The sequence below is a fragment of the Cordyceps militaris genome, assembly GCF_000225605.1.
Source record: "Cordyceps militaris CM01 unplaced genomic scaffold CCM_S00005, whole genome shotgun sequence".
NCBI classification, from domain to species: domain Eukaryota; kingdom Fungi; phylum Ascomycota; class Sordariomycetes; order Hypocreales; family Cordycipitaceae; genus Cordyceps; species Cordyceps militaris.
Genome location: NW_006271973.1, coordinates 1,655,735 through 1,670,002, shown reverse-complemented (window position 1 = coordinate 1,670,002; position 14,268 = coordinate 1,655,735). Strand labels below are relative to the sequence as shown.

General features: G+C 52.1%; 4 protein-coding genes across 4 annotated transcripts; 3 read left to right on the top strand and 1 right to left on the bottom strand.

The window, feature by feature from the left end:
* Positions 1-1,448: 1,448 nt before the first annotated feature.
* CCM_06864 (General substrate transporter) lies at positions 1,449-3,813 on the top strand (the record flags this gene model as incomplete). Its single annotated transcript, XM_006672002.1, has 8 exons — positions 1,449-1,492; positions 1,614-1,959; positions 2,013-2,170; positions 2,219-2,353; positions 2,415-2,536; positions 2,643-2,993; positions 3,047-3,241; positions 3,296-3,813. 8 exons carry the CDS (start codon positions 1,449-1,451, stop codon positions 3,811-3,813), a joined length of 1,869 nt encoding a protein of 622 aa, XP_006672065.1.
* A 1,315-nt stretch (positions 3,814-5,128) lies between these two features.
* CCM_06863 (peptide transporter PTR2-A) lies at positions 5,129-7,063 on the top strand (the record flags this gene model as incomplete). The annotated part of the gene is made up of 4 exons (XM_006672001.1): positions 5,129-5,369; positions 5,440-6,093; positions 6,165-6,690; positions 6,748-7,063. The coding sequence occupies 4 exons, from the start codon at positions 5,129-5,131 to the stop codon at positions 7,061-7,063; spliced, it is 1,737 nt and encodes a 578-aa protein (XP_006672064.1).
* A 1,792-nt stretch (positions 7,064-8,855) lies between these two features.
* On the top strand, positions 8,856-9,380 carry CCM_06862 (Hydrophobin; the record flags this gene model as incomplete). Its single annotated transcript, XM_006672000.1, has 3 exons — positions 8,856-9,135; positions 9,186-9,259; positions 9,318-9,380. 3 exons carry the CDS (start codon positions 8,856-8,858, stop codon positions 9,378-9,380), a joined length of 417 nt encoding a protein of 138 aa, XP_006672063.1.
* A 3,511-nt stretch (positions 9,381-12,891) lies between these two features.
* On the bottom strand, positions 12,892-13,412 carry CCM_06861 (bZIP transcription factor, putative; the record flags this gene model as incomplete). The annotated part of the gene is made up of 2 exons (XM_006671999.1): positions 12,892-13,060; positions 13,117-13,412. The coding sequence occupies 2 exons, from the start codon at positions 13,410-13,412 to the stop codon at positions 12,892-12,894; spliced, it is 465 nt and encodes a 154-aa protein (XP_006672062.1).
* Between the last annotated feature and the right edge of the window lie 856 nt (positions 13,413-14,268).

Below are 14,268 nucleotides of genomic sequence, written 5' to 3'. Positions count from 1 at the left end.
TAGAGCTCTTTCTCACTACCCAGCTAGTTACTTGCTGACTTGCTTTGCTGAACACGGCCGAGACACTCAGCCCAAGGGCAGCGAGGCTTCCTTGCACAGGAATGCCTTGATTGGCCGCCTGAGCAACCGCAGGACAAGAAGGTCTGCCGAACGCGGCACGTTGACAAACATGACTGGCCTGTGCAGAGCAAACATGGCCTCGCCAAGGGAACCATTTAATCCGCCCGCAGTCAACAATGGCTTTTTTTTGGCAGCGGTGGGGGAGGGGAGAGGGGGGGTTTTTGTTGGTGCGTTCGTAGCGTCTCGGACTCGTGTCCCGACTTCTCCTCCCCACACAAACGACGACGTTTCGATCGCGACTAAAATGCGCCACTTTCCGAAATTCTGATTACTGGAGACTTCACCACCAAGCTCTGCAGCTGTCCATTGCCATCTCGAGAAATACTGCTGCCTAGTCTAGGCCCCCTCTCTTGTGCGCCACGCCCCAGCCCAATGCTTGACTGGTGGCGTTTATCGCGACGCCCGCAAGATTGGCCCGCCCTTGGCTTGTCATTGTGACTACCGCCGACTGAAATTTTGCCTCTTTTGACTGCTATTGAAAACTGTGATGAACTGCTGACGGCCTCGACAATGGTTTCGCGCGGTCCACTGGCATCCACCGACATCCACTGCAGCTTCTTTCATGCCAAATTGCAACTCCTAGGAGCGCCGCGCCCCTTTGCTTTTTCCACAGTCGAGGGCAGCAGATGAAGTGCGGTCCATTTGTTACCAACTCTTGAAGCGCAGTCTCCTTGAGGGGACCGGGGCTGGCCCACCAAGTCTGTTTTCGGGTCCAGGGATGCAAGTGTCACTGGAGTTTACCAGCCAGTTTCCCCAGCAAGTTTCCCCAGCCAGTTTCCCCAGCAAGTTTCCCCAGCCAGTTTCCCCAGCCGGGGCAACTCGTACATTTGGGGGCCGCTCTAGCAAGCGTCTGGAACGAGGCCATCGAATATGCCCTCCCCGCGCTGTCAGCAAAGGCAAAAGTCCTAGGCTTTCCCAGCCTTTGCAAAGAGAGGACATGATCAAGACAGTCACAACCACATAATAGCATGTCCTCATAACATGGAACAAAGTAAACAGACGAATACAGCCATGGGGGCTCGTTCGCGAACAACCTAGCCTGACGCCATGTCTCATTTCCGCGGCTGACCGAGATGGGAAAGCTTGGGGGCTCCCTGGCGCCACTCAGCCTCCTCGCAGCCCGATTGGAGCGCACGTCTGCTTGCATGCAGCTATGAGCTGGTCAGACGGGCAAAAAGGTGCGGTAACGGCAGGGCCCCCCTCACGCAAGCAGCTGCTCGCTCCAGATATAATAAGGTCACCCCGTCGCCCACTTCTCTGGGGAACCTGGTCTTGTTATTCACTTCTTTCTCGTTCAAGAAACAACCCTTTTGTCGCTTGCCGTGACCATGGACCCTGAAAAGAAGATTGTCCTCGAGCAGGACGAGGTTGTGTAAGTCCTGCCCCCTCCTCATTCCCCCAATGCAACGCTCCCCCACACCGCAGCGGGGAATCCCGGGCGCAATACCAGTCGTTGCATTTTTTTTTGTACTAAGACCTCAATGTGAAAGCAGCACCGGACCTGCGCCGCTGACATCGGAAGCCGCCAAGAAGCTTGCCGCGCTCACCGTAGAGGCCGAGATCCAGAACCCCCTCGTAGGCGTTCCCCGTGATGAGCTCCTCGCTCGTGTGACGGCGTTCCAGCAGGGAAAAGGACTGCCCGAGGATATCCTGCCGCTCCTGAAGAAGGGCGCCCTCGTCGCGCAGAACCCTGCCGGCTTTGAAGAGCTCGAGGACCTGGATGAGGATGACAAGGGCGCCTTGCGCAGCGAAGTTACCCACAGATGGAACCATCCCTGGGCCCTCTACTACACCATTATCCTCAACTCCATTGCCGCAGCCATTCAAGGCTGGGACCAGGTCAGTCGCATGCTGCCATTGCCAGTCAACCTTCCACTCACACGGCTCCGCAGACCGGTTCCAACGGCGCCAATCTTGGCTTCCCGGAAGCTCTTGGCATTCCCGATTTTAGCCCCGCTTGCGGCCCTGATGAGACTTCAGGCCTCTGCGCCAGAAATGCTTGGCTCGTTGGCGTCGTTAATGCCATGCCTTACATCACCATCTGTCTCTTGTAAGTGCCCACCGCGATTGTGTATAGCTCACGGACTGACAAATATAGCGCTTGCTGGATCTCCGACCCTCTCAATGAGCTCATGGGCCGTCGTGGCGTCATTTTTGTCGCAGCAATCTTCTCTTTGCTCGCTCCTTTCGGCATGGCTTTCTCACAGACCTGGGGTCAGCTTGCGGCGTCTAGGTAAGACCCCCATCGCTCGTGGCTTTTGCGCTGCTGGATAGGACTAACTCTTGTTGCGCAGAATGCTGCTCGGCATCGGTATGGGATTGAAAGAGGTCACTGTCCCCGTCTTCTCGGCTGAGAATGCCCCGTCAATCATTCGTGGCGGCCTCGTCATGTCTTGGCAGCTCTGGACTGCTTTCGGTACGTAGTACACACGTTGACAACCTCCCAAATGTCGCTTGCTGATTTTTTTTTTTTTAAAAAGGCATCTTCCTCGGTACTTGCGCGAATCTCATCGTTGGAAAAGTTCCCGATATTTCGTGGCGCCTCCAGCTCGGCTCGGCCTTTATTCCTGCCGTGCCCCTTGTTCTGGGCATCTATTTCTGCCCCGAATCCCCTCGTTGGTATCTCAAGAAGGGCAATCACATCAAGGCCTGGAAGTCGCTGCTCCGCCTTCGAAACACGCCGCTTCAGGCTGCCCGCGACTTGTTCTACATTCACTGCCTTTTGGAGCACGAAGCCAAGATCATCGAGGACGCCGGCCTCAAGGTCAATGGCAGTGTCTTCACTCGTTTCATTGAACTGTTCACAATTCCTCGAAACCGTCGCGCTACCCAGGCTTCTGGTATTGTCATGATTGCACAGCAAATGTGTGGTAGTAAGTCCAACCGTCTGCTCGCTCTGCCTGGCCAAATCACTGACGAGTTTCAGTCAACATTATTGCATTCTACAGTAGCACTATTTTCCGCCAGAGTGGCGTTTCTGCTTACAATGCTCTTTGGGCCAGCTTCGGCTTTGGTTTGATCAACTTTCTCTTTGCCTGGCCTGCTGTATGGACCATTGATACCTTTGGTCGCCGTGCTCTCCTGCTTTTCACCTTTCCCAACATGTTCTGGACATTGCTTGGTGAGCCTTGACCCGTTGATTTCCTCGCTCTGAAGCCTGACTAACGCTGGGTAGTGGCCGGTCTTTGCTTCCTCATTGACAAGGACCTGGAACAAAGCACGCCTCGCATTGCCGCTGTTGCGACTTTTGTATATCTCTTTGGCGCTTTCTATTCTCCTGGTGAAGGCCCGGTACCCTTCCTCTATTCCTCGGAGAGCTTCCCGTTGTCTCATAGAGAAGTCGGAATGTCTTGGGCTGTTGCAACAAACAACTTCTGGGGTGCCGTCTTGAGCTTGACGTTCCCTCGCATGCTCCGAGCGATGACGCCGACTGGCGCGTTTGGATTCTACGCAGGCATGAACCTCGTTGCATTGGCCCTCATTTTCTTCTTCATGCCGGAGACGAAACAGAAGAGTCTCGAGGAACTGGACTACGTCTTTGGCATCTCTACTCGGGTGCACGCCAACTATCAGCTCCGGACCGTGCTGCCGTGGGGTTTCAGGCGCTACGTCCTCCTGCAGAAGGATGCCATCTGCCCTCCTCTATACAAGGAGGACAACAAGGTCGCCCGACCCAACGAGGGTAAAGTCTGAGACTCGAGGAGATGTGTCTGGCCCTGGTTTTGGCATGACAACCACTGGACTATGAAGGAACGGAAAATGACGCTGCAATGTTTTGCACGTACAGATTGAACGCTTATTGATATCCAGACTAGTATCTGTTTTTGACAATATACATGATTTGACTTGCCTATAATGCTGAGTGAACCTCGCTGGAGTAGTATTGTTGAAACTGCCTGTTTATATCTACATGATCATAGTGGTTCTAATCGCCATGTAGAATACCTAGCTAACTCGGTTAATAGTACTCCTTTATTACGGTAAAATCTTTTTTTTTGCTAGTTCGAGCGTGAGTGGGAGGCACCCCGCGCTCCGAGTCATGTAGAAGTGGTGAATTAATACCGTACAAAATTCAGAAAAAAAGGGTGTCACGCCTTCGAGGCTATGATAGATCATCTCGTCTATTGAGAACGTTACGTGGCGTTGGGACAATATTGTTGCATAACTTGCGTACGACTACGGCCAGTTTCTGATGCGTCTTGATGTAGTTACTTATGTGTCGCTTAAGAGTGGGCATCAGCCACCATGTATTTCTAGTAATGGACAGGGAGCCCATTCAAGCTCGTAGTTTAAAACTTTAATAAGTGGTGCTGCTTTCGGTAATTTGAATCTTTGTACCCCAGACGGAGCTCTAAACAAACAAATTGGCCGATTCGTCTGTTTCCCAGTCTATTTCATTCGACATGGCTAGACTTCCATGAAGTAGCAAGCTCTTTGTTATGAAGTTTTATTTCTAACAGTATTCTACGAATTATTAGGGACGGACGAGTAAATGTACATTCAGTCGTGGAGGTGGCAAAGTATTCCATTGAGCTGATCATGTGGAGGGCCGTGGCGATGCGAGGCGACGCCACACTTGCCGAATATTCGCACAGAGACTCAGTCGAGAAGCTTATTAAATCCTTAAATCCTTCGATCTGCGGGCGCTGTTGCGCCACTCGCCGGCCTGCAATAACGCCTCGAGGCTTGGCTTTGCGAACTAGAGCTGGTGGCCCTACCCGGTTCGGGAAGGTTGGCAGCGAGCGGCTGCAACGTCCGCGACTTGCCGTTTCTATCCCCCTCTAACGGCTGAAAATAAGGGCCAGCTCTAGGGTCTTGGGATGGGACAGGTCTGCTTCCCTAGTCCGCGCGGGAAGAGGGCATTGCAACCCCAACTACTAGCTGGTCCGCGGCCTCGCACTGCCTTCCCGTTTCGTCCATGGTATATAAAAATGAGGCGAGTCTGCTCCGATAAGCCAGAAAGCTGCTCTTCCTTCAACTTGTGTTTCATTTTATGTATTCGAGAACAATGGCAACAAAGTCAAGCATCGAAATCACCAAGGGAGGTTCCCTCGTGGAAGCTGTGCCTGGACACCTCCGCAACTTTGACTCGGACTCGCAGGACGAGACCACCTCGCTCGGTCCTTTTCCAACAGAGGAAGAATGGGACAACCTGCCTCGTGTTCCTGGCAGCATTCCATGGACAGCATGGACCGTAGGCTTTGTCGAGTTTGTCGAGCGCTTCTCCTACTACGGGACCAGCGCAGTGTGTAAGTCGAGCCTGCCCACCATACTACATGGCCATGTCCCCGATACGCTGCTGATGACTTTCCCTTGCAGTCGTCAACTTTATTCAGAAACCGCTGCCCAAGGGATCCACGACGGGCTCTGGATTTCTCAAGCATCCCTCCGGGGCCCTCGGCATGGGCCAGCGCGCGTCCACCGGCATGACGACCTTTAACCAGTTCTGGTCGTACTGCACGCCGCTCTTTGGCGCGTATCTCGCGGACCAGTACTGGGGTCGGTACTTGACGATCCAGTACTCCAACATTGCCGCGCTGGTAGGCCACATCATCCTCATCATGTCGGCGATTCCTCCCGTCATTGTGCATCCCAATGTGTCCATTGCCATCTTCTCCGTCGGCATCGTCATCATGGGTATCGGCACCGGCGGCTTCAAGTCCAACATTTCGCCACTCATTGCCGAGCAGTATCGCGAGGGCAAGCCCTATGTGCGCACCAACAAGAAAGGACAGAGGGAGATTGTCGATCCCGCAGCGACGACTGCACGCATCTACATTTACTTCTACCTGCTGATCAACATGGGCTCGCTCACCGGTTCCATCACCATGGTGTACTCGGAGCATTTTGTCGGGTTCTGGCTCTCCTTCACGCTTCCCACCGTCTGCTACCTCCTCTGTCCCGCCATTCTCCTCTACTTCAAACGGTCGTACAAGCTGTCGCCGCCGACGGGCTCCGCGATGGGCAAGGCTAGTAAGCTTATTCGCTTCGCGTACAAGACGAGCAGCGGTCTGCGCGATCCCGAGTTCTGGCAGCGTGTTAAGCCCAGCGAGCTGCGCGCGCGGGGGACCCGGTCCCGGCATGGATGACATTCGACGACGAATGGGTCGATGAAGTGAAGCGCGGTGTTCTCGCGTGCAAAGTATTCCTGTGGTATCCTCTCTACTGGCTGGCCTACAACCAAATGACGAACAATCTGGTCTCGCAGGCGAGCACCATGGTGCTCGGATCAACACCGAATGACATTGTGGCTAAGCTGAATCCCATCTTCATCATCATTGTCATTCCCATCATGGACTTTATCGTTTACCCGGGGCTGCGCAAGTGCGGCGTCCGTCTCTCGCCTATCCGCAAGATCACCGCCGGCTTCGTGCTCAGCTCCATGGCCATGGTGTCGGCCTGCGTCACTCAGTCTTATATTTACAAACTATCCAAGTGCGGAAACAGCATCAACGCTCAAATGAAGGCCGGTCGCAAGGACTGTACAGCTCCGATCTCAGTATGGATCCAGATATTTCCGTATGGTCTCATTGGCGCGTCCGAAGTTCTCGCTTCCATCACGAAACTCGAGTAGGTCCCGCAAAAGCATAGTATTATCCACTACAGCAGACTGATATTTAGCGACAGGTATGCTTACACAAAGGCTCCCCAGAATATGAAGTCGACGGTGCAGGCCATAGCCCTTTTCACGTCTGCCATATCCGCTGCTCTCGGCCAGGGTCTTGTCGGCCTGTCTGAGGACCCTCTCCTAGTCTGGAACTACGGTTCGGTAGCCGTCATTGCTATGGTTGGTGCTATCTGTTTCTACATGACGTTTAGGAAAGCCGACAGAGATGAAGATGCCATGAACAACCAAAAGGAGAGCTCTTACATTGGAAACGGCGGGGCAAGCGAAGCTGTAGACACCACGACGTCGGTGGCAGAGAAGGAGCGGATGGCATAGTAGTAGTATTACCAGTATTGTCTTGAATGTATTTTGCAACTACTGTTCACGGATTGCCGCAAGTGCATCCCTTGGAATACTCCAACCCAGCAGCATACATCGCGGTGCGGAACCAACACCCTGTGGTCCCCAAACGTGTCTGGGCGTCGTTTATGATGCTGTGAGTTACTTACTCGTTCACTACTCCACTCGAGTCTCCATCCATTCGCAGCCATCTCTGAGGAAATAAGGTCTTGAATTTTGTCGCGACAGCCCGCAATGCGGTGGCCGGCTGGACGACTTTCCGATGCAGCCTAATTGAGCTTCCAAAGTTTCCGCTCAGCAACACAGTCTGTTTTCTTATCGCCACTTAGCCCCGTGAGACATGCCTCAACATTCTTGATCTTGTCAGCTGCAAGTCTACCATCTCCTAGCTGAAGGACGTAAACAAGTCCTGCTGGGCATGGCCTCATCAAGGGTCACCCTTCGGATTCGGAATGATGGACGTTCGGGATGCGAAGGGGCCGACCTCGAAACCACATTCTAGACCTCGGTTTTCAAAAGGCTGACTTTTAGATGGGCCGCCTAATGTCACAGTACCTGCAAACTCAAGTCCATGTATTTTCACCAGTCGATGTGCGTGCCAGGTTCGTCATGAGCCAATCAATACGCTAGGGGTGTCTCGTTGCGGCATTTTGATTTGTTAAAAGTATTAGGTTGCTTTTTCTTTTCAAGTCTTCACTTTGTCCTGTAGTTACACCGTCTCCGGTTATTTCGAATGCATTTTGGTGATGTGTTATAACTTTGCCATCCAGTGGAGGCAACCTAACTTGCCAACTTTGAAGATTGCGCCAGTCACATCATCGAAAACATGTCAACTTTGTTGGGCAGCGCATCAGTAAAATTACATTGAAACCGCCAGCGTGAGCTTTTCAAAGTTGCTCAAAATTGGCCCGCGCAGACAACATTCGTTATTCTGTCTAGTTACTCTTTCTTCCCCGATGTGCCGCAGTACCGAGGGAGGATCTGCGAGAGGTTGCATGCCAATCAAAAGAAAGCAGCAGTCTGAAACCCGATCCTGGAATGCCCACCAGTTCGTCTAGTGGAAGGTGGGGGAGATCAGCGTGGCCCACGCAGAAGCGACGGAAACGCTCAAGGTAATGCTGCACCATGAGTCTCCAAGAGTTGGTTACAAGTGTAAGCGAAAGAGAGAGAAATACAAAGTGACGTCGAGCAGGCAGAAACGAGCATTCCTGGCCGAAAAAGGCTGGTTGCTGGTTGCTTGCCCGGAGGAGTGTTATACCCGCCACAAGTCGCCATGGACAGACAGCACCGTCGTGTCTCACCGCGAGACATGGTCGAAAGGTCGTGGTCATGATGCACCGAGTGAACATATAATTGTACGCTGTCGCTGGAATGCTCAAAGCTTCAAGACCGCCAGCACCGGTGAGTAATTTTAAGCCGTGTTATCACGTCCTCCAAGGAACGTCGCCGCTTCAAGAAGTTCAGTCGGATGATCGCCATCTTGCGAGGCATGCACTCCTTGGAGACGACTCCACGAACGCCTTGTTATGCAATGCATGTGGTCATTATCAAGGCCTTCCGGTCATGATGGCGCATTCTTCCCGGCCGCCCCTGGGATGTTCCACGTCATGCACCATCAACGAAGCGCCGCGCTCTGAAGCAGTGGTATCGGGTATAAAGAGACACAGATGCTGCCTCTGTTTCTCCCCTTCTCTCCATCAATCCATATCATACTCTTCCCCTCCAACAACACCTACAAATACCACTCTCAAAACCTCCAACCGCCACCATGCGCTTCTTCCTTGCCATCACGGCCCTCGTCGCCGCTGTGACCGCCGCTCCCTCGGCGGATGTCGCCGCCGTCAACCAGATGGCTGCCATGACCCTGGCGGAGGCCGATGCCTCGTGCGGCAATGGCGCCTCGCTCTACTGCTGCGACAAGAGCAAGCAGGGGGGCGACACCGGTTCCCCGGGCCAGGCCGGCGGCGTCGGCCTGCTCGGTGCCATTGTCGGCGTTAACGGTCTCCTCCAGGGCCTGCTCGGCCAGTGCTCCAAGATCAACATCAATGGTAAGCCTTCCGTCGCACACGCTTCCAGACTTGTACTCACAACTCCGCAGCCATTGGCGCCGCCGGCGTTCTCAACCAAGAGTGCACGGCTCGCGCTGCCTGCTGCCAGAACACCCCCTCGGTCGTAAGTGGCTTTCCGGGAATATACCCTGCCGCTATCTCACGTGCTAACACGATTATAGGCTCATCATGGTCTCGTCAACATCGCATTGCCTTGCATCCCTATCAACAGCCTCGTTGGTTAAGCGCATGCACCGACAACGGGAAGGAATCATGGCGGGCGATGTAGCTCAACCGATGGAGCATCATTGGGCGGCTCAGTACTGTGTCAAGATAATTGATCTTCGATAGGAATGTGATAGTTATCCAAACATATACCCTACTACAGCACATGTCGTCCACCAGAGTGAAATTGAGCAGAGGGGCTTTTTGCAAAAGACGCGGGGTCGGCCCGGAGCATCGTTTCGAACATGATTCGGCACGAGACTAGTGTAAAGAGTCGTCAACTCATTTCGGCGACGGTCCGGGTACTTTGTTCTCTCGCAAAGGTCTCAATACTGGAATGCTGGCGTGAATGTCTCACCGAGGATTCGTCGACCACCCGAACAGCATCCAGGCGAACCAGGCTGTTGTTAACTCGACCACCCGGGTGGTTGCATAGCGGCACCATGGCCTCGAGACAGTCGAAGCGACATTCTTGGTCCTTTATGGCAGCGACAATCTCCATCCTCGTCTTACGCGACGCGTTCGCCCTACGCGCACAACACGCGGTGGGGACAACCTGGTGATGCAGGGGCGACAAGCCGGTGATGAAGGAAACAGTGGAAATCAATAATTCCGTTATTTGTGGCGCGCCTCGGTAATAGCGCAGCGGACGCCGCGGCGATGTAAGCCAGTAAGACTATTGCTAATAATCGTCGGAAGATGCGTGTTATGTTCCTGTCAGTGTCCCCGATCGTGCCCGAACGCCAACTACCTTACTTAGTCTTTCCCAACTGTCACATATGCAACGTCCGCAAGAATGGTCCTCGTGAATAATAGTAAAGTCTTACGGACTCGTAATGTCAGATAAAATAATGCGCACTCTTGTTTTTTTCGAGGGTTTGGTGGTTATTTCGCCAGACTCGTGATGCGCAAACGCAGCGCAGTGATGTACTGGTGTAACTATATGAATGTGACCAGTATGTCAAAACTGATCCGCGGCATACCGGCGCGCACATAGCGGAGCGTCATAAAATCAAAACGCGTAGATTTGAAACATTCTGACAAGAACTCAGACAAGAAGTACCACGAGCGACTGTTGCTCGCGTCAGGAGTGGTGATTTCTTGACGAGCATTTCTACAGGGTAGCAGTGTCAAGAAGCAAGCGAGGGACTAGTGTGCGTCGGGCGGTTACCCTTTTTGTCGCCATTAGCACCGCCGCGAGGCTAACAAGAGCAAGAAGCTTTCAGTATAGCTCTGTCAATAGAGTACATATTGCATTTCAGCTTTGCGCACAAGATATTCTAGCCAACGGGCCATCGAGGGGTGTGGAATTGTTGGTAGTGCTTGTATAACGAAATAGGCGAATTCGTCTCCACTGCCTAATCGGCTTTGGTGGCCAAGTGGTAAGGCGTCGCACTTGGTTAGTAGCTCTGATCTGCCACTGTACATTCCCAAATCCCATTCTAACAACTCGAAAAGTAATGCGAAGACCGTGGGTTCGAATCCCATCCGAAGCAATTCTTTTTGCTCCCTGACTCTACAGTTAGAGGCCTTTTCTTTTTCCTTTTCACAGATTGGGGTTATACCTAGACTTTTTGCACTATATTGACTTCTCTTTTGTATGGCGAGTATATTTGTCCTTCTTTTTAAACCTGAGGTTATTTACTTTTTGAAAGTAACTTACTTACTGTGATGATACGCTGAGTGCTGTGATAGTACCGATAGTAATAATATATAGGTGCGACCAAGCAGCAAGCTTGCTCGCATTTTGGTTACGAACCCCTTTTCCTTTTCCTAGTACGTGACTGAGGGGCTTTGGTCTATTCCAAGAATAGTAGCAATGCTGATTGCTGCTGGAGCCCTACAAGTTCGTTCCATCACAATACTCTGTCTTATTTATAAGTTATGCTGATGGTAGCTGGAACATATGCTGCGCCGAAGCACAATCTCAACCTGTGTGCCTATTTCGCAGGCTCTACTTGAGCACTTGGTCCTGTTTATATTTCTAGATAAAAACAATCAATATCTGGCAGCGGCGACTTTTCAGATTCGCCTCGGAATGGAATGCCAAACTTTTAGAAAGTGGAAGTACTTCTCTGCCAAACTAGAAACATCTGTATTGTCCAACTTCTTGGTTGTTTGTGTCCTGTCTCACAAGTTGTCCACTACCCAGCCTAGAACTCGCCGACTTTATTGAGAACAAAGTTTTCTTAGTTATTCCAAGTTTCATACTGAAGATAGTGCAAGTGGAAGCTTAGTCTGTGCACTACCTACTATCTGGATGTGATTGGAAGCCAAGTCGTTTCCTTGCTTATTTATCTAATGTAATTTTTTTGTCGTCGAGGCCAGTATAACTGGTAATAATCGCTCACACCCCCACACAATCACCTCGCTTTGGTGGCCAAGTGGTAAGGCGTCGCACTCGGTAGGTCCCGCCTCAATCTGGCTCCCCACAGCAGAATTATCAACTAACAATTATCCAGTAATGCGAAGATCGGGGGTTCGATTCCCCTCCGAAGCAACTTCAATTTTTTGCCGTTTCGCGTTCCTTTTTAATTTTTTTTGCCTGGTACTATTATTGGTGCCTGTCTCGGTTGTTTGCGTGCGCAACCACGCAGTGTGCTGCCTCTGCCACTGGGCAAACTTCTTGGCGCATGGAACAAACAACCACGCTTAATAGATTCCAGCTGATGGCTGCCTATAATAAGACACGAGTCGTCAAATATTCTTAGCTTGTGGAATTATTAAATGCGCGCTCGTCGGGTGCTCTCTCGTGTGACATTGGCGAGCGCAGGAGTATTCTTTCGTGGCAAGGAGTCACTACGTCATGTCCACCACACAGTCTCCTCAGATGAGGGAAAACAACGCAGAAAGTAGCCATAATGCAACTTGACATTTATTGAACCTCTACTCCGTACTCTGGCCTACTGCTCCAAAGTAATAAAACGACCATTTGCGACCATGAGGAACCAGCCATTCTTTTTTTTTGTAATTTGCCCCGACCATGAAGAAATTGTCTTTGGCCCGCAACCCTGAACAGTGCACAGCTTGCCGTACGGGTCGAAAAAAAAGGGCAAGGGAAAGCTGAAAAGCATCCACGATAGAAACTGGAAAACAAACAAACAAAAACAAAAACAATAAAAAAACGCCCATCAAAATGCTTTGCTGAATGGTTGCGTAATGATGCAGGCTCGAGATCCAAGACTCGACGCACGATTATGCTAGACGATATAGTACAGAGAACAGTGATATTGGTGTGGCAGCCGATAGATGGAAAGAAATCGTATGCAACAAGGTGGAAAAGCGCCAGACGCAGGGGTATCGTGCCGCACAAGTGTGGGCATATTTTTGCAAACTGGCGCTCCAAGTGCTCGCTCGAGACGAACCGAATCGTAATGGAGGCGTAATGTGAGACGAATCGGCGAAAAGGCTGCCTAGTCTAGTTGAAAGAGTGCCGATAGAAGAGAGATGAGGGCCTGCGGAACGCCGCCGGTGAAAATCTGCTTCGAAACGAGCCTATCTGGAATGAAAGGCTGGTAGATCTGGAAAGGCCTATTTCTTGGCTCGACTGGTCGAGGCGGTAATCTTGCTGGTGCTCATTAAGTCACCAATATATTTCTGCAAGAACTTGTTGTTACTGTCGAGCTTGTCGTGCTCCTCGCGGACGGCCTCTATACGGTTGAAAATATCGATGAGCGACTCCTGAAGAGCTTTGGCATGCCTGTTCAAGATTAGCAAAGGGTGCATTGGCGGCGTATTGCGCGTATGGGAGCTAACCGGCGCAACTCTTCGCGAGCTTCCTTGCCAAGCTTGTCAATATCTTCGCTGGTTCGGCGGGGGCTCATGGCTCTGACATCGTCGGGCCCAAAATGCGACTCAACAGGGCCAACTTCTGAGCTGTCACGAGGGACAACGAGCGGCCCACTGCTCTTACGGCTTGGTAAGCGCGGCCGGGTTGGGATGGGCTGATGGATGATGGGGTCGTTGTGATCAGAAGGGGCAGTCGAGGCCGAAGAATCAGAGCGCACAATAGGATGGGATCCGGTTGAGTGATTATCGTGGTCGTCGGCCATTGTGGTGAGCGCGTTTGGAAGAGGGAGGAATGTCGGGTGCGGCAAGGGAGAAATCGACCAACAGCCAAGATGACGGCCAAGGTAGAAAATTCGACAGAGCAGTGGTGGGCTGACAGTTATAGAAGAGCGGTGGTATTATTATAGCGTATTCCAAGGATTCGGGTTGCCTGTTGAGGTTGCACCTTGGGGCAACTTGTTTGCCACCGACGTAATAAGGGTCTTTGCTAATAAGGTGGCCGGGGCGGGCGAAACGTGACCGGTCTAGGGGGCGGGTGACGACAGACAAGACGGACCGGAGAGGCCAAGGCGGAGCGATATGACGAGCGAGACGCTGGAAATAAAAAGCAGACGAGGAAAATGAAGCGGCGACTGAATACACCAGACGGGTGGAAACAAAAAAAGAAGGATGTGGAAAAGAGAAAGAAGCAGGAGGAGACGGGGAGATGGGGAAAATGCGGTCGGATAGGTACCTAGGGAGGCAGGGGGTTGAAGGGAAATCGGCCTGATGAAAGTGCTGGTGGTGGCTTGTGAGGCGAGCAGCGGTCGGAGGTTGCTGCTGGTGGGCGAACGAAACACAGTTGCATCAGCCAAGTGCAAGTGGTGGTGATCGACACGGCACGGTCTGGTTGACTAGGCAGAATGGAGCACGGACAAGACGTGCATATGCTTGGTTGGAAATGGAGGAAAAAGAGGATGAAGGGCAAGAAGAAAAGACAAGAAAGAGGGGAGATGAGAAGAATAGGAGAAACGAACGGAAATGGAAAAAGGGCAGCGAGTCGTGGCGACAGGGAGCAAACGAGTTGCACCAACGTTATCACCGTACAGCTGCTGTGCGCCTGCAGGCTGCTCTGCTTTT